This window comes from Seriola dumerili, unplaced genomic scaffold (genome assembly GCF_002260705.1).
Source record: "Seriola dumerili isolate Sdu_G_001 unplaced genomic scaffold, Sdu_1.0 BDQW01000665.1, whole genome shotgun sequence".
NCBI lineage: Eukaryota > Metazoa > Chordata > Actinopteri > Carangiformes > Carangidae > Seriola > Seriola dumerili.
This window is the reverse complement of record NW_019174920.1, coordinates 39,954-67,925: the sequence shown is the minus strand read 5'-3', so window position 1 is coordinate 67,925 and position 27,972 is coordinate 39,954. Positions and strand designations below refer to the sequence as shown.

Here is a 27,972-nt window from a genome sequence, read left to right as displayed (position 1 = left end):
GTGTGCATTTCTCTGTGGACTGCGCACTTTGATACTTTCACAGTATTAATATAGAACCTAGACCTGCTTTATAATCAAACAACATATGGACGTTAAACAGAACATGCCCTCAATTCAATCAACATTTTTCAAATTTCATGAACTGTTTTCTCAAACTGCCACCATCCAAACTCTGTTTACATGCTATTTGAAAAATGATCAAAAATTAACACAAAAGTCCTGTAAATACTGAAAATAAAAGACAAAATTCTGCTACATCTAAAAATTAAAAATACATTCCATTCATGGGCAACCTCTATGAAAGATCAGCTCCAGCATGCCCGAGGGGGCAGGAGAGGACAAGGAGTTAAGGTGTAATCTAGATGAAATGTTTGAAAAGTTGTGTTCACTAGTACTACTTTACATCTACATCTTTCTCCTAAAATGAATATACATTGGTTTTGTATTATGTTACTGAAAAGGCTTCAGTTTAATAAAATAAAGCCAACTGAAGCATGTTGCAGCATTTTTGATTCATTTCTGTTACACATACACTGTCCATGCAATCAACCAGTGCCACTTATTTTTGTTGCAATGGAATCTTGGTTTATACCAAATTCACAAATAAATAAAAACTACTTAAAACAACAGTGACACATAATGTTAGTATGTTTTAGATCAGTGTTCTGGTACCAGTCAACCCTGAGCTGTGTGTTGTTGCATTAGAGCATCGCCGATGAGATTATCTGTTAAGATGAAGGTTGAAGAGAACTCTGTGGAGTTTTGAAAATGTGACCTCAGAGAAATGTTACAGAACAGGGAGGCTGCTTGGCTCCAGAGACTTGTTTAATAAATTCTATCAATTCTACAGTTTCTTAATTTCTATCTGATGAGCGAAACAGGTGAAATGAGTTAGTGTGTGTATTTTTGCAGTCTTTGTAAAAAGCTAAGCAAACATGATACTGATGTTTACTGCCCATAACAAAAGTTAAATGGGTATCTAACTGCTACCTGCTGGTGAAATTGGTCAGACTTAAAGAATTACAGCTGCCATGAGTCTGAAGCTTGGAATGACCTGAAACCTACAAAGTCTGGACAAACAAACACACACTGCTGTGTAACAAAGCATTGCATCATTTCTTGCTGACAGCACAGACCAAACACACCTGCATAATGGAAGCTGTCATATTGTAACTGGGATGTAGCCTTTGTAAAGTGTTTTCATAGAACTGAAGGCCGGGTGGCTGAACCTACACCTCTCCACAAATGCTTAGTCGAGGATCAATCAGTTATAGTCCAGCAGCTCACAGAAATTAAAACTGTTCCACTATCATTTGAGGACACGGGACTACAAAGCACTCGTGACCAAATTTAAAGAAAGTAGGCTACACTAGAAGGAGCCTCAGGAATGGAACAAGCGTACTGACCCATTTTGACAGTTGAAATGTGAACATAGATAGATTTTGGGACACAATGTAAAATTTGACACAGATTACAGATTAGTAGAGTTTCCTTCAAAGATGTGTTGCACACAAACCATGAAAATATCATTTAAAATAGTACCAGGGGCACATTTAATTTTAACACCACTAGTAGTAACTAGCTGTTAAGAGGCAGACCACTACAATTTTATTTGTCTGACTACATCTGCAAACAAAGTGCAGGGACCATAAAAACTAAAATGCACCTAAAATGCATGACAGAACCACTGGACAGTCCAGTTGTGGCTCACTTCTATGTCAGAAACGGAGAGGAGGCTTGTAGAGGTGTGATTCATTTCATTCAGATTATATGCAGATAGATACTGTATGTAAAAAATTATACCCCAGTGTATACATGCTCAGACACAATTACACACAAACAGTTTAGGCACACAAAGCAAACTATCATTTGTCTGAGGCAGAGTCAACTCTGAAGAAATCAAACGAGGAGGTGAATAAGTTCAGTTTGAGTGCTGAATGTTTCAAAGTTTGATGGGACAAAGCAACATCCAGCCAGAAATAGTCTGTTGTGTTTTTGGATCCTTCAGTCCACTTTGACCACACTATAAATCTTGGTAACAAACCAGAAACAGGCAAAGAAGCCGATTGTACCTGAGGACAGAGAAAATCAATTAGAACTGCAGTAAAAAAAATCTGCATAATGTACTGTATATTGTATATTATTCATGATGACAATATTATAAATAATAGTATCAGTCAATTTTATCTTTACTTTTCATCTTTCACTGTAGTGACCAATAGCAGGAGTCACTACAGTGCAGACAGCACTGCCATCAGATACTGTTTGTATCATCAAGGACACCAATGATTTAAAATGCCATCAATAATCAATATTATTAAATCCTCGCAGAAGATTTCACTCTGAACTGAAATCTTTCCAAAGATCAGTTCTGGAGCAATGTGCATGAGACAGACACAGAAACAACACCAACCCTCATCCTCATTACTATTTACCTACCAGTGAATAAGAAAAAGATGAGAGCCATGATCATGGTGTATCCAAAGTACAGGATGGTGCTGGCCAGACCAGTGATTTGCAGCTTAGAGAAGAAGTAATGAATGGCGTAGACCAGGAAATAGACAGCAGTGAAGCCGCTTGTCAGGAAAGAGCGCCACTGCCAATGGTAGTCCTGTGAAGAGAAGGAAGAGGAGATACAGGCAGAGGTGAGATGACTGGAAGAATCACAAGCTTGTTAATTAAGGCCCTTGAATGTAAGGTTTAAAAGAGTGAGTGGCCTGAGTCATGAATGACCACCCAGTTTTCCCTGAGGAAATCATCAATCATAAATCATTTCAGTATCACCCTACATTGAAGTACGGATACTGTGGAGTCCACAGTCGTACTGTTGAACACCTGCCGACTTCATGGGAACAATTATTTTCCCATTACAGTACTTTTATGCATAAAACTGGTTAATTTTAAGGCACTTGATGACCTGGCAACAGGTCAAGAAGCATGGTGATCAGAGAGGGGAAAAAGACCAGCAAGTCTGAGGTCCAGGTCCACAGGACGGTTAAACCATCAACTGAGGAGAACCCAATAAAATATCAAGGGAAGTAGTACAATGATGACAATACTACTGACAATTTACAAAGAGCCCATTACATCAGTGGAAAAACAAGAGAACACAAACCTTCACAGGTAGGTCAGAAGTTCACCAAGCTGGTCCTCTCTGTGAGCCTGTGCTGTGTGAGCAAGTGTTGGGACTTGGCTTGCACAAAACACTACACTACATTGGACCCTGATGGAAAACAGTCAGTGATAACTAAACAATGATTATTGTGTTTGTTACGACCCTAATACTTTGGTTTGGTGTTGTCTGGTGTTGTTGCTCTCTCTCTCTTGCACTAGATATTGTGGCAGAAACGGCATAAAAAGAAAACTAAGAGCAGCCTAGCCCATTACCTCCCAGAAGGAAAGGAAAGGGAAGAGGGGTAGGTAGGAGAGGAGATAAATGAGACACACCTGTGAAAATAAGGAACTACATAAAAGTACACCCTAAACAATCCTGGACAGAGGAAGTGTGCTGTTCCAGAGTATGTCAAGGAGGAGAGTTTGTCTGTCTTCCCTTGGATATGCTCGGTAGCTGTGCCCTGCCTGGGTTGGATCTCAAGAAAGAGAAGCTAAGTGCTAAGTCTTCTTGCCTGTAACTCTACTGGCTTCCCCTACTCTCTCCCCTCTTTAACCCTCAAAACCCCCTTAACCAAACTGAACCTACTCCACTGCCCCTTTCCCTGCCTTTTTGGACAACCATCCAGGCCCAAACCACGCACACACATTGAACTGAACTGAACTGAACTGAATTTAACCCATTCACACTCATTAATACACAACTCACAATACTCACTATACCAAAAACTATTTAAAGGACTTTTGATTTAACTTAGGAACTGTATTTAAATGTGATTTATTTGTTTCTTATATGGATATGGGATATATATATTGTTTGGATTAACCTATATAATTGGGTAAAAAAAAGAGAAAAAATAACAAAAAAAAAGATATGATTTGGAAGTGTGAAAGAAAGACTGAAGTAGACTATACTCTTATTTGAGTGCTTTGATCGTTTCGACTGTGCTTTGGTTCCAATAACATTTAATTAACTAAGATGCTTTGGTAAATGGTGTTTATTTCTTTCATGTGGCATACCTTTGTAGCGAGGGTAAAAGGCTAACTGGGTTATATTGCTAAGTTACTTTGTTACTTTCCCTCATCCCCACTTCCTCATTCCTCATCGGGGAACGTAATGGTGTTAATATTTCACACACCACATGTACTCCTGTAACTTTTACCAGCAAAAACCAAAAAATGAAATACATTTGAAATACAAAAAACTGCGATGATGACGCTGTTGAGCTCGACCCTGTGGCAGAACATTTGATTATTCTTTGTGATGTGGTCTCAGTTGAGTTCTGAGTTCAGTGAGGAGTCCTCTCCACTACTTTGAACTTTTCTCTGACTGACTTAGCTGCTACTTTTAGTGCTAAATGGCTTTGTGAATTACTCTTAGTCAAAAAGGTTTAGGAGTCCAATTAATCTCAACTTCCTAAATCGGCAAGATAGGAGTTCCTTTTAACCTTAAGATGCTCTGCGAATATGGGCCCTGGTCTGGACAGTTACAGCTACCCCTATCATCAGTGGTCCAAGAGTTCAAGGTGGCAAGAGGTTGAGATGATATACAGAGACAAGGCCAATGAAAATGCCAAAGGTGAAAGCGTCACCACAAAATCAGGAGAAGTGAGCAGCTAAAACATTGGTGGCACAGGCAGAAAGCATGTTGAAGGACATCATTGGGAACCCATGGGGAGACTAGGACATGGAAACTCCCACTTCCAGCCATGGAGGAAAGCAGACCAGAGACACAATCCAAGCAGAAGTGTCACACTCGTAGGAAGAAAAATGGTGCACATACTGGCAGGTTGCAGGGCTACACTTAGCCAGGGGAGATAAAGATGCTCTGATGGCAAGGTCTTGAGAGCAGTGGCTGATATCTTGGAGCAGGAGAGACTTAAAAAGTGTCAGTCCCACATGAGACCGTCCCATCTAACCAGTTCATCAGGGAGGGGAAGAAGCCATCCTCCTCCAAGAAGACCAAGAAGAGCCCCTGGCTGCTGGAGATGAGGGTTGACCTGCGAAGAAAACTACACTCTCCCCCGGGTTGTCCAAAAATCCCTGAGGCCTGACACAGCCATGTGGTCTGAGGATGCAAATAGGATCAATCCAACTGAACCAACAGTCCTGTGGCAAGATGTCTGTGAAGAGGCCTCAGAGAAGGATTACTAGAACCTGGTCCAACAAGGCAGGGACAAAGAGTGGCAGGCCTGGCTGGTTTCCAGGTGCTGTCTGTGTGGAAGATGCTCACACCTCTTAGAATAGAGGGAAGGGAGAGGAAGATATCTGCTCACAGATTGGGAAGGCAGTGCAAAGAGCCTCTGGTTGGGTGTGGGACAGGGAGGAGTTGAGCTGGAAGCCAGCAGAAGATAGGCAGTGACTGGCCATCACTACCGGCTCACCAATTGGAGGATGTTTTGGTTCAGGGTTCAAACATCTGACTCTGGCCAAAAGCTCCAGTCACAGGAAAGTGGCTAAAGGTGTTAGGATCTAGAGGTGTCTTAATGTTACAGGTACTGCATGATCACTGTTTACCTCAGCACACAAGTGGAAGTAGCAGAGCAGGATGGTGGCCTCTGAGCAGGTGATGACCAGGATGATGAAGACCAGGAAAAGGAAGCCAAACATGTAGTACATCTGATGGGACCTGGAGTAAAGGAGGAGACATGTTAATAAGAATTACCATCCCATTGAATCAATCTGGGTAAATTCTAAGTGACAAAATAAAATATATCTGTAGTATTCGACTAGAATCTAAACAGTGTGGGTGGTGTGTAATGTTTCTGCTGAGAAAAACAGTATGACATGAACTTTTAAAGCATTTTACAAAAATGCCAAACTTCTGTTCTTTCATATTCATTATTTAATATCAAATTCAGTTTCTGATTCGATGAGAAATAGCCCATGCCGCTTGTTTTAATACCTATTAATGTGTTTCAGGAATTAAGATTTTTGAGAGGTCACAATTTAAAAACACAACACAGTTGATTATCAGCTTTCCAGACTTAATTCTAACTTGATTCATTCTCACCAGATGGAGTTTAATATGAAGAACAGCTGAATGAATATACATCCAAAGGGCAGAATTCCTCCCATGACGATCCCAGGGAAAGGCTTTGTGTAGAATGACTGCTCTGGGATTTGACGAGGAATCTGATTGGTCCGTACTGGATGCTCAATACCCTTAAAGAGTCACAGCAGACAGAGGATCAAACTTTCAGATAGGTACAGCCTGAAATAATCAGTCAAAAAAGACAAGTTTTCTTAAATGTGAACTAGATGACTATAGATTATAAAAGGATTAAAGTACTGTTGTACTATTGTTTTTCTCATTGTTACTTGAGTACTTACTGTTCTTCACTGATGACACTGTAGTAACATACTCTTTCTGCAAACCACCACTGACATGAAATTTCAACAAGCTGGAGTGTACTGGGCATGAATGGAGGTACAGTATGTGTGTTTAAATTTACTTACTGCTTTCTTGAAGCCAAAGTATGCTCCTATAAAGGTAAGTGGCACTGAGATACAGAACCAAAGAGCCAATATGGCTACCAGGGTCCCAAAGGGCATGGCTGCTGAGGACCCTTCACCCCACAGAATCAGGTTCATTACAAAGAAATCTGCAAACACCACCCTAAGCAGAGACAGCAGGGATTTTAGATGAGGGAGTGAATTAGTTATGTTCATTATTTGAGCAAACTTTAACAGTCTTACCCAGGACAGAGGAAGGCTGTCAGCAAAACATTGGTCTTCCACTTCTCTCCTCCAAATGCTGGAAATTAACCAAAGAATGAGATAAAAAGTATTTTAAGAAACCAGAAAACAAACTGGACTTAATGTCCACAGCCCCTGTACAGGCTGCAGTTTTTATGAGTTTAAAGTTGAGCATGAATGTACTCAGCATATTTCATTACTTCTATTACTGTGGAAAATGTAAATAATATTCATAAAATTTATGTTTTGCTTTTACCCAAGGAAAATTCATCATTCATCATATTAAAAGATTAAAAAAAGTATTATGTGATTACTCAATTAACTGTCAGAATAATAATAATAATAATAATAATAATAATAATAATAATAATAATAATAATAATAATAAACACAAGACTGGACTATGAAAATAATCTTTATATATTTCCGTTTTGTCTCTCTCTTACATTTGTAGAGGCGGGCAGCCACATATCCAGCAGGGGTTCCCAAAAGAACCCAGAGAACAACAGCACATGTCATCAGAGCCCCACGGTTTGCCGGAGAGAGGAACCCAAGACAGGCAAAGACTGGAGGGAGGAGTTTATCACATGTTAAATATGTTAGGATCGGTGAGGCAGTTATAGAGTCACATTGATACTGGATTGTTTAGGTTGAAAACAATACTGATATTTAAGAGTTGAAGTGAAAAATCTGATTATGAAATACTGGCTGATGTTTATATTTGGCCCTGACATGCAAAACATAACATAGACAAATACAACCAAACAGAAACACAACATTGTAGAAAGGAAATGCTTAGGGTTAGGCTTAACTAATTGGGACTAATTTGTTGGTATTTTTGTGTTTTTGGTAAAATGTTTTGTTTTCTGTTTGTGTTTTGTGAAATGTTTTTTTTTTTTTCTTATTTTAAATGCTGTGTGGTTAATTTTTTTTGTTTTCTTATATCTTTAAAATGTGTTTTCATATATTTTGTGAAATGTTGCTTTCTTATTTTTAAATATTCTCTTATATTTTGTGAAATGTTTCTTATATTTAAATCATGTGTTTTCATATATTTGGTGAAATTTTGCATTTAAAATTTTTCAAAAATGTATTCATATTTTTGTGAAATTGTTTTTCTTTTTTAAATGTTTCTTATATTTTTTAAACTCTGTTTTCATATGTGTATATATATATATATATATATTTTTTTTTTTTTATTTTATTATTATTATTTTGGTATTTTAATTCTTTTATTATTTTGTGAAATATGTGTTTATTTTAAATGCTGTGTTTTCTTATATTTTTTTTAAATGTGTTTTCAGTTTTATGTAATTTGTGTTTTGTGATTGTTTCTAGATGTCTATCTGACATCTACTGATACTTATATAACTGATATTATCTCACAACCATTTCTAGATTCTAGACTTTAATTTTCAAAAGCTCAAGTGCTAAACATAAGGTTTTGTTATCACTACATAGCTAACTTTAGCATTAACAGCTGTTTACTGACCAGTATTGAAGCAATGTTGTGAGTCGAGCATCAAAACTTACATATAGCACCTTTTAAAGTGAGGGTGTTTAGAGCCTCCCATCATCTGACTTTATGCCATTTGGACTGGACTCCATTATAAATTCTGTTAGACCACATTCACACATCCCATCAACTGCATTTACATTAAAGCAACAAACCTATCAGTCATTGTCACCATGAAGTGATACTATGACTGTGTTTAATTCTATTAAACAATCATGAAGATAACAAAGACATACAAAGGGTGACAAAGGTCATAATGAAGATCTGAGTTCCAGAGCCAAGGAAAACCGACAGTAGCATCCCCTTCCTGGGAGGTCGGAAAACATCTCCGTGGACCAACTTCCATCCAAACTCCTCCTGGGCATCCTCCTGGAGAACGAGACAGATGAGAAATGTGATGACAGTAACACAAATGGACAACCTCAAAACAACTTTACTGACCAACGTATTTCAGTTTGTGGCCTTCATCCCTATCCCTGATGAAGGCCTCTAACCTAACAATAACGTTGCACTGCACAAGTTTTGAACGCTTTAGACTTTAGGAACCTGTACTCTGCAACAGCAACTGTGTCATGTACCCGCAGTTCCATGACTGCCTTGTATGATTATGATTGATATGTTTTATGTGATAGGAGAGATATTTAAGATAAAGTGAGTTCATCAAAGCTGTAGTTATTAACCTTTCTGTCAACAGCTCCACCTCTGCTCCAGAGTGGTCCAGCCACACAGACAAGTACTCACCACAGAGTCCATCTGATTGTATCTGGCGATGTCTTTGTGCAGAGTCCTCAGCATGATCATTGCTACCATCCCAGACAGGAACAACACAATTACCAACGAGTTCATTATGCTGGGGAGAGAAGACAGCCAATCAAACACATCATTACTTACATGTTGTATCAGTATATAGATATTGACAGTCTCTGCATGGAGACAACAGGTCAGCTGAGAGACACCAGGATTGAGCAATGGTTGGATTGAATCATGACACTGTGGGACATAAAAAAACTAAATAATGTTCACTGCTGTCTTTAGTCTGCCCCGAACTACAAACTTATAGTCACTGAAAACTGGTCCTTCAGAAGACCGGATGCCTGCGGTGGTGGGACTGTTACACTGTGCTGTCATGGTGGAGGGAAGACAGTCACTTCATACATTGATGTTGTTTCGAATCCAGTGGAGTTTGCTCTGCCCTGACTTTAGTTGTGTGAGCACGCTACACAAACTGCTTCCACTGAGAGCAACAGTTCAGAAGATCTAACAGAGAACGTCCTGATTTCTTATTTAACTCTGGAGATGCAAATGTTTGTTTACTCTGGATTAGCAGTCACAGATCTGTCTTTACATGCTCTCAAACTTTGACTTGAAAAAAAGATTACCACAATAAGTGTGAAAAACATTTGATGTTAATGAACTTACATTTGTATGTGTGTATATGTCTGTGTCTGTGTGTCTTACCTGAACCACTGGATGTTGGTGTGAGGCATTGACTCCAGGATGTAGTCCCATCTAGATGCCCAGCGAATATTCTTGTCTTCCTACAGGTGTGGGCGTGCGCACACACACACACACACACACACACACACACACACACACACACACACACACACACACACACACACACACAGAGTAGATATAAAGCACACAAACTTAATAAATGTAATAAAATGCACTCTCGCATTTACTTTGATTCAGACAAAAAATAAAAACATCTGTTTAACTGTAATTAATAAATTCTAACTGTAAGTCTAAATATGATTTGTTGAAAGATATTTAAATGACAGAGCATTAGCAGTGACATTACAGGTTCACAGAAGGAGGTCTGCTTTCACCGACTTAATAACTTAGGACTCTTATTTTGGCATGGGTGCCCAGTGAAGTAGTGTGACCTGGTAATTCCCTGCACTGAAGTTATTTCCTTGGTGTCATAGCGGCTCACTGTGTGCCCCAATACCAGGAGTGGAGGGTGTGGGGATATGATCCAGTGCCGTACTGAATCTAGGTGCCAAGATGGTCTGATGCTTGCCTGCTCAGGTGGGTCACCCACTCAGCACACCTCTGTTCTGTCATCTTTTCTTTCATGAAATCACGCATGTATAAACTTCTCTTCTTCGTCTTCAAAACTTCTCTGTAAACTTCAAAATTTTCCTGTATTTACACCAACTATAATGTATGGTAATGTATTACTTTGCACTGTCCTGCAGGGTACATAAAAATACAGCATTGTTCCTACTTCCACCTCCACAGTTCTCTGAAGAACCATGAAACCACTTTGTATTGAGCTGAAGATAGAGGTGAACGTTGAGATGAGGCTTGGCACAACTGAGTGGTGCAGTTTAAAGGCAGAGAAGTGCCTTTAGTCAGGAATTAAGACAAGAAAATGGGTGACATGAAACTTGACACCTGAATTTCTGTTTGACTGTTTGTCATTTGAAAAGTCTTCACAAGATAAATACATTACATACAACAGGTTTTTCACCTTCTCCCAGTTTCAGTATCAGTTCAGTTTCAGTTTGTAGCCCAGGTTGTTTTTAGAGGCTCTTAAAGCGCAGACAGCATTAAATAAAAATAAAACTATTGTACTCACCACAAAGTTGACAGAGTAGGTGTATGGGATCTTAAACATTCCAGTGTGTTTGCTTTTCAGGAACTTTGGCCCTCCAGAACAATCAGGACTGTCATTAGGGTTTTCATAACTGGATGGAGAAAGAGAGGGAGAAGTAAGTCAGTCAGTTTCTAATTTGCATAATAAGATCTGATCCCAATGCAGGCAGAACCTACATCATCAGACTGCCAATTAATACATACTAATATACTAGTCTGCAGAACGACACCAGGGGACAACAGAGACAACATCAGAGCTACAAAACGTTGTACAGTCAGCCACAAAAAACAAACCAAACTAAAAGCCTGGTCTCTACATTTTGACTCCACATCAGCTAGGACTGACACTCATTACCTTTTGGGTTCAATCTTGGCAGCAACCAATCGTGCTCCTAGTTGCTCATGCTCAACAATGTGGTAATGGATGGTGATGTCCACATGGTTAAAGATGTAAAAGGCATCTTTTTCATTAAAGTTGGACTGGAAAATAAAACCAACACACACAAGTTAAAATCATAGACAGGATAAAAAGGTTCAGTCTCATACAGTTACAGCTGCATCTATGTGCAGGATATGAACCTTACTGACTGTGGAGACTGAGACACTGTGGCAGCTGACCTGGTGCCTACCCCCCAGTGAATCTGACACCAACCCCCCCCTTATGAACTGACTTAAGTCTTTGTTTGTCTTTTTCAGTTTAATAAACCTTATTGTGTAGGCTTGAAGGGAACCCTTCTTATATGTTTAAGGACATGATGGTTGGCTTGAACTATGTGTCACTTATTATGTGCAGTTGGAGACATTCATACACAAATATTTTTATCATTTAAATTTTCCGTTTTTCTGTGTTTGTGTTTGTGTGTGACCCACTAACATTGACCACACAGGCATCTTTAGGCCGACCTCCTTCTGTGACGTAACAGCCAATAGGGAAACCAGGATTACAGAACTTCTGTCCATCTTCAACATCATAGCACCAGGTGACTGGCATGTTATCCACAATCCTACACACACACACACACACACACACACACACACACACACACACACACACACACACACACACACACACACACACAAAACAAGCAGAGGCTCTGTTCAGACCTGGTATTAACATCCGTCACAGGTGATCCGATCACAAGTGGTCAGCTCTAAGTATAGGTGTGACACATTGAAGACGCATTTCAGATCCAATCACTCAGACCACAAGTCCACATTCTTTTAGCAGTTTGAACACATACGTCCTAGGCCACATTGAAGGAACGCCAACTCCACTGACGTCCTCTGTCACAGTCTGATTAGTTCTGCCATAGTTTCATAATGAAAGGAAAATATTTTACTATTTCAAATGGATAAAACTTTGTTTCATTATAAGACTTGTTTGCAGTGCATATAATTCGCTCAACCCTTCCGTGCCCCGCTCACTCTCTCTTTCTCTCTCTCACACAGCCACACACAAAAGCACACTGACAACAGACCTGTCTGTCAGTTGGCTAAAAACAACAATGCATACATGTTTATTTGCATATAAAGAGGAGAAGTGAGATCTGATCTCAAGTGATCAATCGAGTAACATTTTAAATCCAGGTCTAAACTGACGGACTTTTCGCTGACCACTTGTGATTGGATCACTGAAGACGCATGTTAATACCAGATCTGAACAGGCCCAGACACACACAGCCACACTGACACACACAGACACAGACAGACAGACAGACAGAAAGCTGTTTACAAGTAAGTACTCATATAGAGAGATTACATTTCAGCAGCAGATGTATTGAATTTAGCCTGCTCCACTGGTGTTACATTTGAGATCCTCCTTTTACTTTCCTTCGGTTGTTAAGTACTCCCGGAACTATCAAAATGTTCAGCTACTTCAGGAGATTTATTCTTATATTCAACGTTTTGATGCTATTTATAATTTTTGAAATATTAAGATTTTCTGCAATTCTTTTTTACAATGTAAGTCAATGGAGACGATGTTCAAATCCCTCAAAACTTCTGCCTCTTTGACCTTCAACTACTTAAGCATACTTTCAGCTACAGACTTCATTCAAACTTTAAGACTTTCAGGTATCAAGTCATCATTCAGCTTATTAATATCTTAAATTAAAGTTTCTATTGTTTAGGATGCAGTTAATCTTTCTGTTACTAATACAAATGATTTCTTCTTTCACAGTTTTAAGGCATTTTACTCCTACTTCCACCTTGTAAATGACTTGGCTTTCAAGTGTGTCAACATGTTTCAGTTCTCAGCTATTGCAGTTAATGGACTTCAGCTCCCCCAATTTAACATTTTGGCACCTCATTTTCAAAGCACTGTACACTTCAGTTAATATGAGCTGCTTTTTCAACCATTTTAGCATTGTGTCAGATATCTAGTCAAAAAAATTTTTGCTTGTACATTTCTTCTTTCTTCAGGTTTTTTTCAGCCAATTCAGGCCATTCAGCTATCAACTTACATCTTTTTCTGTTTTGTACATTTTGGTGCTATTAGACTTTCCATCAACAATTCAGACATTTTTCAACCATTTCATGCTATTCAATCTCCAGTTTACAAGTTCTGCTTTTAATCTTAAACCACTGTTTCAGCTACTTCCGCATTGCTTCAGCAGTTGCTTCAGCAATCTCATTCAGCTCTCAGGATTCACAATATTTTCAGCAGGAAATGCATTTTTAAGTTATTATTCATCTACCGTATCGAAATTTCAGCACGAATCTAGTCTCGCAGTTTTGAGAAAACCCAGACAATATATATCTCAATACATGTGGCTCGATTGGGAATGCTGTACTATGACTTCTCTTAGTGATTCGAGTAACCATGGTGACATAAATGGCGACATAAATTACAAAAAAATCCCACAGAGAATGAATGGGGGGGACGTCATGAAAATGACCAAACCCACCCCTCTTTGGAGCTTTGGAGCTACTGCTGCATCATACTACAACGTAGAAAAATGGGTGAAACGTTAAACGGGTCTCAAGACTTGAGACTCTTTTGGTGGCGTTTGCGTTTTATGTCATTCTTAGACAGTTTCATATTTTATGTGTATTGCACGGACTGTTCAGAGCTAGAGTGGATGACATCACACACACTCTGACTGCCATTCCTGAAAAACTGCCCAGTAACACTGAAAATCAGTGAAATGGACCAAGCTGATTCTGATTGGCTAATTAAACTCATTAACTCTTAGCGTTTTAAGTCAGGTATGAGAGCAACTATAAGGTAAATCAACACAGTGTGTACATGTCTTCCCTTGATTGTGAGGACAATTTTGTTTAAAAAACCATTATTGTGAGGTCATTTGGGCCAGTCCTGACAACTTCAAAGGGCTTTTTGAAGGTTACGCTTTGGCAGTTCCTAACACCACGCGCACACATACATTAACAAGCACACAAACACAATCTCCACCTTATGGCTATTAACTGTATAAGTGTCTCAACCTGGTAACACAAGCTTTATGGAGGCTCTATGGTAGACAGCTCTACTGGCACACACACAACAATACACACATGCACATTTACAGACACACACAAGAAAAGTTGCTGCCCAAACTTTCACACAACTGACTGATTAGCTAATTAGACTGATTAACTCACGGCATGTTTTACTGTTGTCCATGTTGTTCTGTTCTAGCAAATCACAGTAGCTTTATCGCAGATCAATTTCTGTTAGGGCATGTACATGTGTGTATACATGTCTTGCTATGGTTGGAGTGACAAATTTAGGTTCGAAACCATCATTGTGAGGTCACTTTGGCCAGTCCTCACAGTTACAAAAAGCTTGAGGGATACTTGCAGTGACTTAAGTCAGAGTTAGGATAAGTCTCTACAACATGAATGAAACTCAAAGTAACGTAGTCTGTAGAGATTGAAACATTTGTGATGGATACGCACCACGCAGCAGGCGCATTCAACATTTCTTCAGGAATTTTCTAGTTGTTATTGTTATTAAAATATGTTCTTGGATGGATGGATGGATGGATGGATGGATGGATGGACTTTATTTATCCCCTAAGGGAAATTCAGGTGTCCAGTAGCTCATTAGTAGTAATAGTAATAGTTAATAAATAATAATAATAACATAATTAGTTATATTAGTCCAGTTCATTTGGCTGAGGTGTTATATGGCAGTGGGAACAAAGGATCTCCAAAACTTCTGTTCTGCTGAGCAGCAAGATTAGACGTTGGTTGCAGATGTAGCTGCTCCTCTGTCCTGCCTGAATGTTGTGTAGCGTGTGGTTGGTATTGATGGAGTGGCCTCCATCTTAAATTGCATGCATCTCTCAAAAATGGACCTCAAGACTCCTGCCACTTTAGACCAGCTTGTCCAGTGTCCTTGTTCATGTCGGAAATGCCCGCCCCAGTAAACTGCAGTATAAAAAAGTACACTGGCCACCACTGATTGATGTCTGCAGTGAAATGCTGCACATGTTTTATCAGAGTACTAGCCTCCTGAGAAAAAAGAGCTGGCTCTGCCCCTTCTGGTAGATGGCATCCGTGTCCAGTTTACTGTCGAGGTGCACACCTGGGTATTTAAAAGTGTGCACCATCTCAATGTCCTTCCCTCAAATCTTAAGTGGCTGAAGGGTGGGCCTAGACCTCCGAAAGTCGATGACCATCTCCTTGGTCTTGGAGATGTTCAGAAAGAGGCAGTTCTTGTCGCTTCATTCACTGAAGGCCATTGTCAGATCCCTGCACTCCTCTTCCTGCCCGTTCCTGATACACGCCACAATAGCTGTGTCATCTGCGTATTTCTAGATGCAGCTGGACTCAGAGTTGTAGTTAAAGTCCGCCGAGTCCACAGGGCTAACAGGAACGGAGCCAGAACAGTCCCCTGTGGAGCCCCATTGCTGCTCATCACTGTCCCTGAGACACAAAAACCCAACCTTACATACTGTGGTCGTCTTGTCAGGTAATCCACAATCCAGGACGTGAAGCAAAGATCAATCCCCATCCCTACCAGCTTGTCTTTAAGAATAGGGGGTTGGATGGTGTTAAAAGCACTTGAAAAATCAAAGAATATAATCCTCATGTAACCACCTGGCTAATCCCAGTAAGAATGGGCCTGGTGGAGCATGTAAAGGATGGCATCATCCACTCCAATATGTTCCTTGTAGACAAACTGTTGGGGGTCTAGTGCATATTCAACCTGTGGCCTCAGAAGGTGAAGAAGCAGCCGCTGCAGGGTCTTCATGATGTGTGATGTGAACACTGGTCTGTAGTCATTTATCTTAGCCAGCTGATCCCTACTTTAGGTACCAGAACTGTGTGTCACAGGCTACCAGACTGGTAGAGGGACATTATTGTATTGCCTCACCACTGAAGAACAAAGAGATTTGAATGCCAAACAAATGTGTAATAGCAGAGCAGCGTGCCTTGAACTTGAAGAAAAGGCATTCTCAAGAACCTCTTAATTTTGCGAGGACTACATCACTTTCATGTTTAACATGATCACCAAAAGCTTTTCAATGAAGGTTCCTGATGAAGACCTCAACCGAAACGATGGAAAGGTTTGGTACATTCCACACCATGGAGTGTACTGTCCCAAAAAACAAAAGATACATGTTGTTTTTGATAGTGGTGACTCTTATCAGGGAACCACAATGAATGAGCAACCTCTATAGGGGCCAGACCTCACCATTACCCTGATTGGAATTATCAAAAAAAGAAGGACATGGACTTGATCTGTTGTATGCAAATGTAAAAGAGGCCTACAGTGCTTCAGGTCAAGTAAAACCAAACTTTTTTCCACATAAAAGGTGAAAAGTTTCCCTAAATTAACCTAAATCCTTAAATTAACATCCCATCTGTAAATTGTTGTTTTTTTGCAGAAATATCTCAAATCGCAGATTATTTTTAAAAAGAGAGTTTGAGAGGAGGAGAATCGCGAGGACAGGTGAAACAGTGCAGAGTGCAGACATCATTAGTTCTTCCAATGTGGGAAAAAATGGTAATTCATGTTACTGACTGTTATAATGTGAACATTATTAAGTTAAGTAGTCCTTATCAGAATAAGAGCTATGCACCCACCAGGGGTCGATGTTGCAGATGTTGCATTTATTTTGAAGGACACTTCCGCCCCGGGCGTTGTTGTATGCTTGATATCCCGCCGACAGAGATGTCTACAGATTAGCGTTGGATGAAAAGTTCATTTCGCCATCCTTATATAAAGTGCAAATACGGCCAAGATGTTGTCGAGTGGTTATTTTCTAGCTGAAGTTACCACACTGACGATATATGGTTAATGTATCAGGACTGAAAGTAGGCCTAGCCAGGTGGTTACATGAGGATTATGTTCTTTGATTTTCTTTGATTCAAGTGCATTTAACACCACCCAACCCCCATTCTTAAAGACAAGCTGGAAGGGAATGGGGTTGATCCCTGCTTCACATCCTGGATTGTGGATCAGGGTTAGACGGCACAGAAGACGGTTGTCTTCTGTGCCGTCTAACAGTATGTCACTGTGGCTCCACAGAGGACTGTTCTGGCTCCATTCCTGTTCACCCTGTATATGGTGGACTTTAAATACAACTCCGAGTCTTGCCACATCCAGAAATACTCAGATGACAGCTTTTGTGGCGTGTATCAGGAATGCCAAAGGAAGTGGACTATTTCAATTATTGTTTATTTATTATTAATCGTTATTTTTATTATTATCAACAATGAGCTAACGGACACATGAATTCCCCTAGAGGATAAATAAAGTATTTATCTATCTATCTATCTATACAGATCAGGATTCACTCCCCTTAGAGAGAGCTTTGGGACTACAATGGTGTGTCCAGTCTGACAATTTCAAATTCAGAATTGTCATCCAAACAAACCTCCCACCAGAAGAAACATCCTCGCCATGGTGAGTTCCATCTACGATCCATTGGGAATCTTTGCACCAGTGATCCTACCAGCAAAGAAAGATCTTGGAAAAGACAACAGTTGCCCCACTTAAGCCCACCACCATCCCATGCTTAGAATTAACAGCGGCAACTATGGCAGGACGCATGAGAGGACAAGGTTCCACGCATTCGTAGCTAATACATTATCAGACATTCTTAAAGGTTCTACAGTATCTCAGTGGAGGCATGTCAGCACACACTTAAATCCTGTTGATTATGCATCAAGAGGACAGAAGGTGGACTCTTTTGTGCAGAACCAAGCCTGGATCTCTGGACCAGACATTCTCACCAAGTCAGCTGACAGCTGGCCATAGATTCCTGATCACCTGGAAGACCTCACCAGAGCAGATCCTGCGATCAAGAAAAATGCTACAATCGATGCTCTGGGATTAAATGAATGGATGGATGTAATGAAGCAACTGATAGAGCACTTTTCCTCATGGAATGCGACATGCTTTCTTAAGCAGTGGCATGGATGTTTAAGGTACGCTGATCAGAATCAACAAAGACACAAACACAAAATTATGGAAAACTACAAACAAGCCACAGCAAAAGAACCTTACCCCTGGATAATCTGAAAGAAGCTAAACTGAAGATTATACGCCACTGCCAAAGAATAGAAATTGGAAGAGGAAATCAACACTCTGTAAAAGGGTGAGCCTGTCAAAAGGAGCAGCCACATATACAAGCTCAATCTAAGGCTAAGTTGGGCTGCCATGCCAGAAGAAGCCAAACACCCATTCTGTCTAAAGACCTACGTGTGTCAGAGCTCATCCTTCAGGAGATTCACAAAGAATAAGGTCACAGTGGGCACAATCATGTTTTATCCAAGTTGCGTCTAAAATACTGGATCCCCAGTGCTAGTACAACAATCTGAACTACCCTTCGCTAAAACTGGAGAAAACTATTTTGGTCCTTTCAAGGTCAAGCATGGAAGGTCTACTGTCAACTGGCATATGGCATCATCTTCACATGCTTAGCCATTTGTGCTGTGCACTTGGAGGCAGCAGCATCCCTCGACACATATTACTTCATTAACACTACTCTGATTCACTGCAAGAAGAGGTCAAGATGAGGAGCTGTGTTCTGATAACGGGACCAATTCTGTTGGGGCAGAGCAGGAACACATCCAAAATAGAGGGCACTTTGCTTTAACCAGGCATTAAATGGATGTTCCATGTTCAGCCTCCCACCATGGAGCGCGGGAGCGTTTAATCAGGTCCATCAGAAAAATCCTCAATTCCACCCTAAAAACAAGGTCTAGATGAGGAGAGCATTCAGACATTTCTTTGTGAGGCTGAGGCCATCCTTAACAGTTGGCCCATTACCAGACCATCCAGTGACCCAAATGACTGGGAGGCACTCACCCCAACTACTGAAAACTAAGCCAACTCTGCCTCCAGGACTTTTCCAGAAGACCTTTATGCACGCCAAAGGTGAAGGCAGGTCTAATATATGCTGGACCTGTTTTGGAAACGTTGGATGACAGAGTATTTGCCTGAGCTCCACCAGAAGTGGTCACACAAGTCATTAAACTTGTGCCTGGGGACATTGTTGTGCGTGTGGATGAGACTGCAACTATAAACTCATGGGTCTTAGGCAAAGTGATCCAATCGGTGCCAGATGATCATGGACTTGTTTGCCAGGTTTGTGTAAAGTCCAAGACCACCGAACTAGATACACCTATCACCAAGATCCGTCTTTTCTTGGAATCAGTATGAGGCAGTGGTAAAGACTGCACTCCCACGGTATGTGAAGTACTAGTGACTCTGACATCAGAAGAAAAAAGAAAAGACTCAAGACTGTTCTTAGGACTTAAATTAGCCTATGGTTCTTTGTTTATGCTGGTTGGTAATCATTTCTAAGTTTAGAGAACAATTAGGGGTCGGGAATGTATGAGAGAAGGATTAGCTTGATTTTTTTCCTCATAGTTTTCTTATAACATTCCTAGAAGATGTAAATTTTGAGTTATACCTGTGTATTTAAAATGGTAAAATTAAATTGTTCATAATCTATTTCATGTTTTTTGGGAGAGAAAAATTTACTTTAGATTATATTTCATGTATAGAATGGGTTAATTAACTCATTTTCTTTGGTAATCAGGTACTGTCACTTTAAGGGAGTGCACCAGGCACATTTACTCCTGTTAAGCAGTGGAACAAAGGAATCTAGTGAAGGCTAGAGTAGCTGTGGAGACATATCGTTTTCATACCATGTCGTGTCATGTTAAGTTATTTTATCAAAGAAACAGTGGATTCAGTGGATTCTACCTTCTTGTGACCATGTGGATTCAATTTTTTTTTGTATTTTTCAACTTTACAATGGAAGCAAAGTGGATTATTGTGTGGAACTACATTGGTTGGACATGTGTAGGCCATGACACATTTTAGCAGTAACACTTCAGATGACTCAATATTAAATTGTTCTATACGAAACTAATGTGAAAGTTCATGAAAAAAGGGAAAGTGATGATGATCAGGTAATTCTCATATACTGACATAAAAGTTCCCTGGTCATAAAGGCCTAGTTGTTGTTTTTTTTTAAACCATTTATAGAAAACCTCCAGTTTACATTTGAAATCCTCTGTTGTGATGTGTAAATTATTCATGTGTTTTGGTGTGTACATGAGGTTATCTTTCACTTTATGATGTGTGTGTCAGTGAGTCATACATACCAGTGGTGCTGGTAGTTGAGTAACATGCCTTTCTTGAGGAAGTCCAGTTTGGCTTTGTCTGATGGGTTGTTGGTGTTGTAGGTTCTGGTGCACACCTTCTGACACACTGCAGGTTTCTTAAACTCAAACTGACACAGGACACACCGTCGTGAGCACTGTTCCACTGCAACTGTTTGTTTGTGTCTGCTGTCACTGATACAACAACACAACTTTCTCCACTGCGCAAATGTTACAATAGAAATTTCAATTCAACATGACATTTAAAATGAAGCTGGATCTAAGATGTCAAATTTAAAACCTTTTCTTGCTCATATAAAACACAGACTAGCTGTTTCTCTGTCTGGTCAATCAGAAGTTTCTATGTCCCCTGTTATGACAAAGGAATAATGACACACACCAGCCCCATACAGGAACCCTCGTTTGTCTTCATACCTTGTCAAATAATAATATCAATATTAACGTTCCATTCAGCACAGGCTTAGCACACCTGAGTTGTGTTACCTTAGCACAAAGACTGGAAGCAGGGGCAACTTTTAGCCAAGCTACATCAAACTGAAAAAATATTTTTCACTATTGAACAAAGAACACAAGTATGTCTAATCTGCCACCCACTTAAATGATGAAGTAATAATGCTGATCTGCATTGAACCCGACTGTGTACTTATAGTACAATGAGTGCATAAAGGATAGTAGAGTTGTTCCACCAAAACTGATATTAATGTTCTCATGTAACTGCAAGTTTCCCTTAATGTTTGAGTGTTCTTTCTTCTTTTATCAAAACCTTATTAGATTGTTTAGTATTTATTATTCAATCTGATCAACATATTAACATATTCATTTCTATTGCTTAATTATGTGCCTGCTGTGCACCACACAGAGACACAAAATGTTATTGTTGATTGCTGCAAGCAGTAGTCTCTAATATCCCATTTTCTTTTGTTTTGATAGGTTATTACTCCTTTGAGCTTTGAGATGTAATTGCTGAGAGAAAGCTGCCACTACTCCAGCTGCAAGTAGGAGCAGGACCAGGACAAAAGCAGCGAGCTTCAGCAGCGGCAGCAGCAGCTTGTAGCAATCACATGTATTTCATATGACAAACTAGAACTCTTCCGGCAGTAACCATGGCGACACAATTTGCGAAAAACTGTGAAAAAATTGATGTTGTGATAACTATTAAAAAAGAAAACTTACAAATAGCGACTTAAAGTTTTATGCTATTTTTAGAAAGTTGCAGATTTTATAGTGGGTGTGTATTGCACAGAACATCGAGAGCTAGAGTGCGTGACATGACGCTGCCAAACCTGAACAAATATATATATAGTTTTCACAGCATGTGAAACACATACATCTGTCTGAGTGCTTAACACATACCAAAGATGTATCATTCTGAGGAGCCTTTGTTCTGTCTTTTCCACTGGTTTATCATGATCAGTACTGAAGCTACTATTGTTAGGGTTAGGGTTAGAGTGTTTATCTAGATAATTTTATTGACGGGTTAACCATGATGTCAGCATGACAGCAGTATGTCTTTTTCATATTTATTTAAGTAAATATAAAATATATACATATATTTGCAATATGACAATGCAACATTGCTTGGTAGTTCAAATAAAGGTCAGAAGCTATAATCCAGTATAAAGATTTTCTGCTTTATTATTACTCTGCTGCAAGAATGTGGGGCTGGTACTGTTTTCACCTTGTGTGTTTCATCATGGAAAAAGGTGGTCCTATAGAGTCCTATTGTAGCAGAAACCACTCGTCTGTCTGTCTGTCTGTCTGTCTGTCTGTCTGTCTGTCTGTCTGTCTGTCCGTCCGTCCGTCCGTCCGTCCGTCCGTCCGTCCGTCCGTCCGTCCGTCCGTCTGTCCGTCCGTCACCATGATAGCTTCACAACCTGCAAGATAAAGTCATGAAGCTTTACAAGTGTGAGGTTGAGCTCAAAATGCGGCCGAGTTTGAAGATGGGTGAGCCATGAGCACTGATGTGATAACATAGAAACAATATATGTAAATAATGGTGTACAGTGTTTTATCTGCACTAGTGATGGTATTTTCCCATGGTATCTTGTTACTATCCTTATCATTATAGTTACATATAGTATAGTATTTGTTTTGCACCACTTCCTTTTTTTTCTTAATGTGTACAGTTGTCTGACACTTGTTGTGTGTTTTTTGTATACTTACTTACTTACTACTCTACTTACTACTCTATGTGCTCTTTAAATTGCCCCCTGGTGACAAATAACGTTTGCTGAATTGAATTGAATTGAACTGAATTGAATTGAATAATGACTATTTAATGTCTATTTGTTGACAGACATCGGGGCTGGTGTGATCCCATCATAAGGTAGTCTCCACTTTTGTGTAACTGGCCTACACACATATCTGTGAGCTGCTATCTGCTGTCTATTTTGTGTATGTAAACAGCAACTAAAATATCTTCAACAACTCTTGTACCTTGTATGGTGAAGGTTCGATTCTCTCCCCAAAAAGAACCTGGCCCAAATTCTCTGATGGACGTTTCATTGTTTTCTCAGAGCAGAAGTCAAACCTACACAAAAAGGAGGAGACTTTTCAGAGTACATTAAACTATATCTTTATTCCCAATTACATACTGGACTAGTGACATTTTTTCTGGTTCTAGGGTTTCTCAACTCTTTACGTCCTGTAATTCCAGTAGTTGGGAACATGTAAATTATATTAAAATGTAACATGAAAAACTGATCCATTTGTGAATCTAAAACTAGCAAATTAAATGTAAAAATGACAATTACCTTCACTTTGAAGGTTGAGGCTTATTGTTTTGCCTTTTAGTTCAATCTGTTGTGAATAAAGCCATGATAAAAATATTTCAATTCAAAACATTCCTCAAACTAAGAGACCTGTCCTGTCAGTCTATTTTTTTTAAAACACTGTAGTGATGAGGGGACTCTGCACTGTAATAGTTTTTGAACTTACTGAATAAAATATCTGAATACATAAAAATCAACTTTAGCTTCTAACTGCAAGAATAACAACTCTTGAATGTTTCTGGCCAACAATAAGATAAATTAGGTTCTGAAGCCTGAAGGATAAGACGAGAAATCCTCCAAAGAAACAACAGACATATTGGTACAGTGCTACTTACGCAGTATATTCATAGGGCAGAACAGACTCCACTGAATCCAGCCTGTTCACAAACAGCTCAATGATCGACTAGAAGAACACACAGCAAACAGACACATATTAGAAGAGGGCAGCAACACTCCAATCACACTTTTGTTTTCATGCTGTTCAGACTGGTTGATTTTCTTTTTTCCACCTTGTCATGAGGCCTTTATGACATTTTTAAGACTCAGCAGTGTAACCTTTCCACAAACAATGTTTTGGATACATAAGGAAATTGTTTTTTCTTTTGTTTGTGTGTGTGTAGGTCACTGTGTGAGTAATTTGGGTGAATTGACCCCTTTAACATTTTCTGACACAGCTCAATAGAAAAATACTTAAAGACGTGTGACTCAATTCTCCAGTTAAAAATATTAATCATGAAAAATGCTCAGGGGATAATTTCTTCTTGTGGGGACTCTACATGTCACAGTCCCTCTGTTACTCCACAGTCTGTTTTCAGGACTTTTTACTGAGCAGAGTGTAAACCAGTGTGTAGAACAGTTGTCTATGGCAGCATGACAATCAATCAGGACTAGTCCACGCTGAGGTATCACAAAGCCTGACCTGAAAAATTGACTATCATTGGATCATTTGGAGACTTATTAAAGTGACAACAGATGAACATTCTAATGAACCCAATTCTGACAATGTGACTGCAAAGAAAGGAAATTCCAACAAATTGTTTACTACATGAAAGTAGGATACATTCAGTTGGCAGTTAGGTGTTAGGTGCACCTAGCTACAAATGATATAGTAATGCTACAGTCCCGTAACAGATAAGCCTCCATGAAGATTATAATGTTCAGTTTGTGTTGTTCCAGGGAGGTGATGATTAATTTTAGAATTATCACACAGTTGAATCAACACCTCTCTAAAACAACCCAGTTAAACCTGAACATCATATGAAGACAGGAGTGTAGCTGCTGAATGTATAGATACTGTAGCTGTGCTGTGATTTTTCAGTGTGTTATTAATGTTTGGGTGAAGCAGATACAGATAAATTGTGGCAATGCAGCACTTTAATGTTTTTGCTGTGGAGTTACTATGTACTTGAATCTAAAGCATACTGACTTTTTCATGGTGTGCCTTTAGTTGTGTACACACAGAGAAATAGGGGTATCATTTTTGTACCCAACGGTACATTTTCAGAAAAGTACCCTGTAAGGTAGTGAAATGGTCCTTAGGGTGATAACTGTGGACCTTTGTTTAATTTTAAAGGTACAAGATCATTGCTGACAGCAAAGGGTACATAATTGTAGTTTTAACAAGATTATGGTGCAGGCTGATGATGATGTTTTTTAAAATACATTTCTTTAAATAAATTTTGGTCAAAAACTTTCAATGATTTTGTCTCTGAATTTAGGGGTATGTTTTTGCCTCATAAAGGTATAAAATGACATGTCGCTCTAACTGTACCTCATAACTCAATCAAGCCAACTCTGGGGACACCCCTGTGGCTCACCTGGTGGAATGCATATCACATGGGTTTAGTCCTAACCGCAACGGCCATGGGTTCGAGTCCAACCTGTGGCCTTTTGCTGCATGTCATTCCCTCTCTCTCAACCTGGCTTTCCTGTCTCTCTCAAAATTAAGGCAAAAATGCCAAAAAAAAAAAAAAAAAAAAAAAAAACATTTTGTCACTAGGGGTACAGAAAGAGGTAGACAAGAAAGTATAAAAATGTACCAATGTTCAAAGGTACAGTGCTGTACCCTGCTGCAGCTGGAGTGACAAAGTCTTTGTACCTTTTTAGGTCTATTCCATTTCTTAGTGTGTAGCAGGGGAATAATCTAACGTGTAGGCCTCTGTTAGTGGTTTGTCCTTCAAACTGTGTTTGCTGCTAGAAGCACAAAAGTTTGGAATTATTTATTATGTTCTGATTGTATGTTTTCTTGTTAGTCTGAGTGGTTTTAACTCAAGTTTTTTACATGATGGACTGTGTTTCCCACAGATCTGAAATATACTATAATACTATATGTGAATGTTAACACAACATTTGCACATTATCAGAACAAAGTGTTACAGGGGAGCGAGCAGAGAATAGTAACCGATATCAGTTCTGACAGATTAAAAAACATACAAATAAAATGTCAAAATGAGTCAGCAAATATACTTGAGTGGCCATTAATATACCTGGTTGGCCTGCCAAAGCAAAGTCTGTGTGGGAAACCTTGGTGGACTTTGTGTCATTGATGGTGACTGCAAAAGACTGCAAAAAAGAAAACCTCTTTATTTTAGAGGATGTGACATAAAATGACAGGGTGTAATACAGTGTTTCCCACACATAGTCTTGACTTGGGCGAGAGAGAGACGTTAGAAGAGACAAGTACTGTATGTTAGAAGATGCGGACGCAGATATTGTAGTTAAATCAATATTTATTTAAAATATAATCTTATGCACATCATTATCAAAGATGTAGGTGTGTGGGCAATGACTTGACTCTGGTCACATTCATGGCATAGTTAGCTTGTGAAAGGAAAATTATTAATTGAATAAATAAAAATTAACTCACATGCTTCTTTGGCCGCATTTTGTTTTTGCTGAACATGTTTTTGTTTGCTGCTTTAATCTAATTACATCCTTTTTTTCAAGTTTAATTTTCAAATATCAAGTCAAATAAAAAAAGCATGTCCCATTTTTTCAGGTGCACATCGCCATGTTCATTCCAAAATACAATGTATATAGGGGAAATGTACAGATGCGTACCCACTGATTTCCCATGTGGGTGGGATCTGTTAAGTATATTACGTAAAGTTAATAGAAATATTCAGTAAATCAAAATATTGTATTAAAGGTCACACGTATTTGTTGTTTGTCACATGTAGTAGACCATTTTTGTGCCAGCAGGTAATACCGGCCCTTTTCGCCAGCTACCACCACAAGTATATTTCAGACCAGTGGGAAACACTGTAATGTATCATGCCTCCCACTACTTGGTAGTATAATGACTTCAAATATTTTCAAGTAGTCAGCATAAATATGACATAAGATAAGATCATGGCTCTCTGTGGTATGTGGCAACTCTCACTTTTGACTAGGTGAGAAGCCTGTACTACAAAACGGGATCTGAGGTTATTGAGATAACTTCAGATTTAACTCTGGGTTTTCAATCCTACAACAGTGGTTCACATCTTTACTAGGGTAAATCACCATGGTAACTTACGCTGAACTCCTAACCTGCTCCAAAGCAGGTTACTTCAGAGGATCAGATCAAAACCTGTTAACAGCCTCTCAACTACTGCATTTTAACTGCACAATTATTATATTCCTGACAGTGATGATTTTTCTCAGTCAGACAGACGTCATTAGACATGAACTACTCCACCTCTGCTTCAGAAACTGACAATAATTTTAACTTTTTGTGCGTCACATGTTTAGAATAGTAACATTACTGACACTTATAATAATCCCTGCACTTATTTACAGTATATCATCAGCTTTACTTATAGGATTTTTTTCTAGTGTTGATCTGCAGCTTCTTTTCTATTTTAGTTATGTGATCATATTCTTTAGATTTCACTTTCTGCTGTTGCTGTTTCATCTCACATCATATTAATCACTTCATTGTGGCTCTCTCCACATGAACTCAGTGAACAGAACTGTTCATAGCCAGCTTCGTGACACAGGTTATCCAGGACTAACATTATAACCAAACAATGAGTCGCTTACAGGCTCCAGTCTGCCAGTAGCTGTTCATAGTTTGATATCCAAACTAACGAAGTTACTTAGAGCCGTCTAAACAGCTAGCTTGTTGTCTGCTTAGCACGGATTCCGTGGACGTTAGCCTGCTGTTTGTTGTGGTTAACGCTACTCATTACAGATGTTTATAAAGCTCGAGCTCCTCTGACGCATCCGGTACCTTCTCCCTGTTTGTTTAGTGGTTGCACTGTAAATCAGTCATTCGGCTACTTTGTGAAAACACCTGGTGGTCGTACAGGTACCTGTAACATGTCATGTTTACCTTGCAATCTGGAAATTGGTCTTTCCCCGGCTCACAGAAGCTGACGGGCGCCAGGCCCGGGAGGTAGAAGCCAGCCGCTCGAGCCAGCAGCGCAGCTCCAAGCAGCCACAGCACCATGTTCACCCCGGCCAGTCTTCACTAGAGATTCACACAGTTACCTTCCACCTCTTCGCAGTCCACTCTGACATCCAGCATCCGGTTCTGCAGCAGGCAGACACGTCACAGCCGGAAGCCCCGCTTGGTGAAGTGAAGAATTGTGGGATCATACACCAGCTGTGGCGGGTAGATAGTGCCACGGAATTCCTACCGAAGGAGCCTGTGGTGTGGTAATAACGTGAGAGGAGTGTCCTTCAAACGTCGTTGATAAG

General features: G+C 39.5%; 1 protein-coding gene across 4 annotated transcripts; it reads right to left on the bottom strand.

The window, feature by feature from the left end:
* Positions 1-20: 20 nt before the first annotated feature.
* LOC111236401 (transmembrane 9 superfamily member 2) lies at positions 21-27,901 on the bottom strand. 4 transcript variants are annotated; one of them, XM_022765111.1, is made up of 18 exons: positions 27,605-27,686; positions 25,776-25,851; positions 23,625-23,692; positions 22,955-23,048; positions 20,501-20,628; positions 11,805-11,934; positions 11,286-11,410; positions 10,914-11,022; positions 9,785-9,864; positions 9,068-9,176; positions 8,563-8,695; positions 7,257-7,376; positions 6,811-6,868; positions 6,571-6,730; positions 6,125-6,276; positions 5,629-5,740; positions 2,440-2,611; positions 21-2,072 (listed from the first exon to the last, which is right to left on the bottom strand). In XM_022765111.1, the coding sequence occupies exons 2-18, from the start codon at positions 25,830-25,832 to the stop codon at positions 2,005-2,007; spliced, it is 1,875 nt and encodes a 624-aa protein (XP_022620832.1). In that variant the 5' UTR covers positions 25,833-25,851; positions 27,605-27,686; the 3' UTR covers positions 21-2,004. The 4 variants fall into 4 exon arrangements, with proteins under 4 accessions (XP_022620832.1, XP_022620831.1, XP_022620833.1 ...); XM_022765110.1 differs by lacking the exon at positions 25,776-25,851 and having other exon boundaries at positions 27,605-27,901; XM_022765112.1 differs by lacking the exons at positions 25,776-25,851; positions 27,605-27,686 and adding an exon at positions 23,272-23,317.
* Positions 27,902-27,972: the final 71 nt, after the last annotated feature.

Excerpts from the sequence above, each read along its gene's own strand:
- LOC111236401 (XM_022765110.1), bottom strand. The coding sequence starts at position 27,721 with ATGGTGCTGTGGCTGCTTGGAGCTGCGCTGCTGGCTCGAGCGGCTGGC. Across the intron at positions 11,411-11,804 it reads AAGATGCCTGTGTGGTCAAT|TCCAACTTTAATGAAAAAGA; the intron begins GTTAGTGGGTCA and ends TTTATTTTCCAG. Across the intron at positions 6,731-6,810 it reads ACAGCCTTCCTCTGTCCTGG|GGTGGTGTTTGCAGATTTCT; the intron begins GTAAGACTGTTA and ends GTCTCTGCTTAG.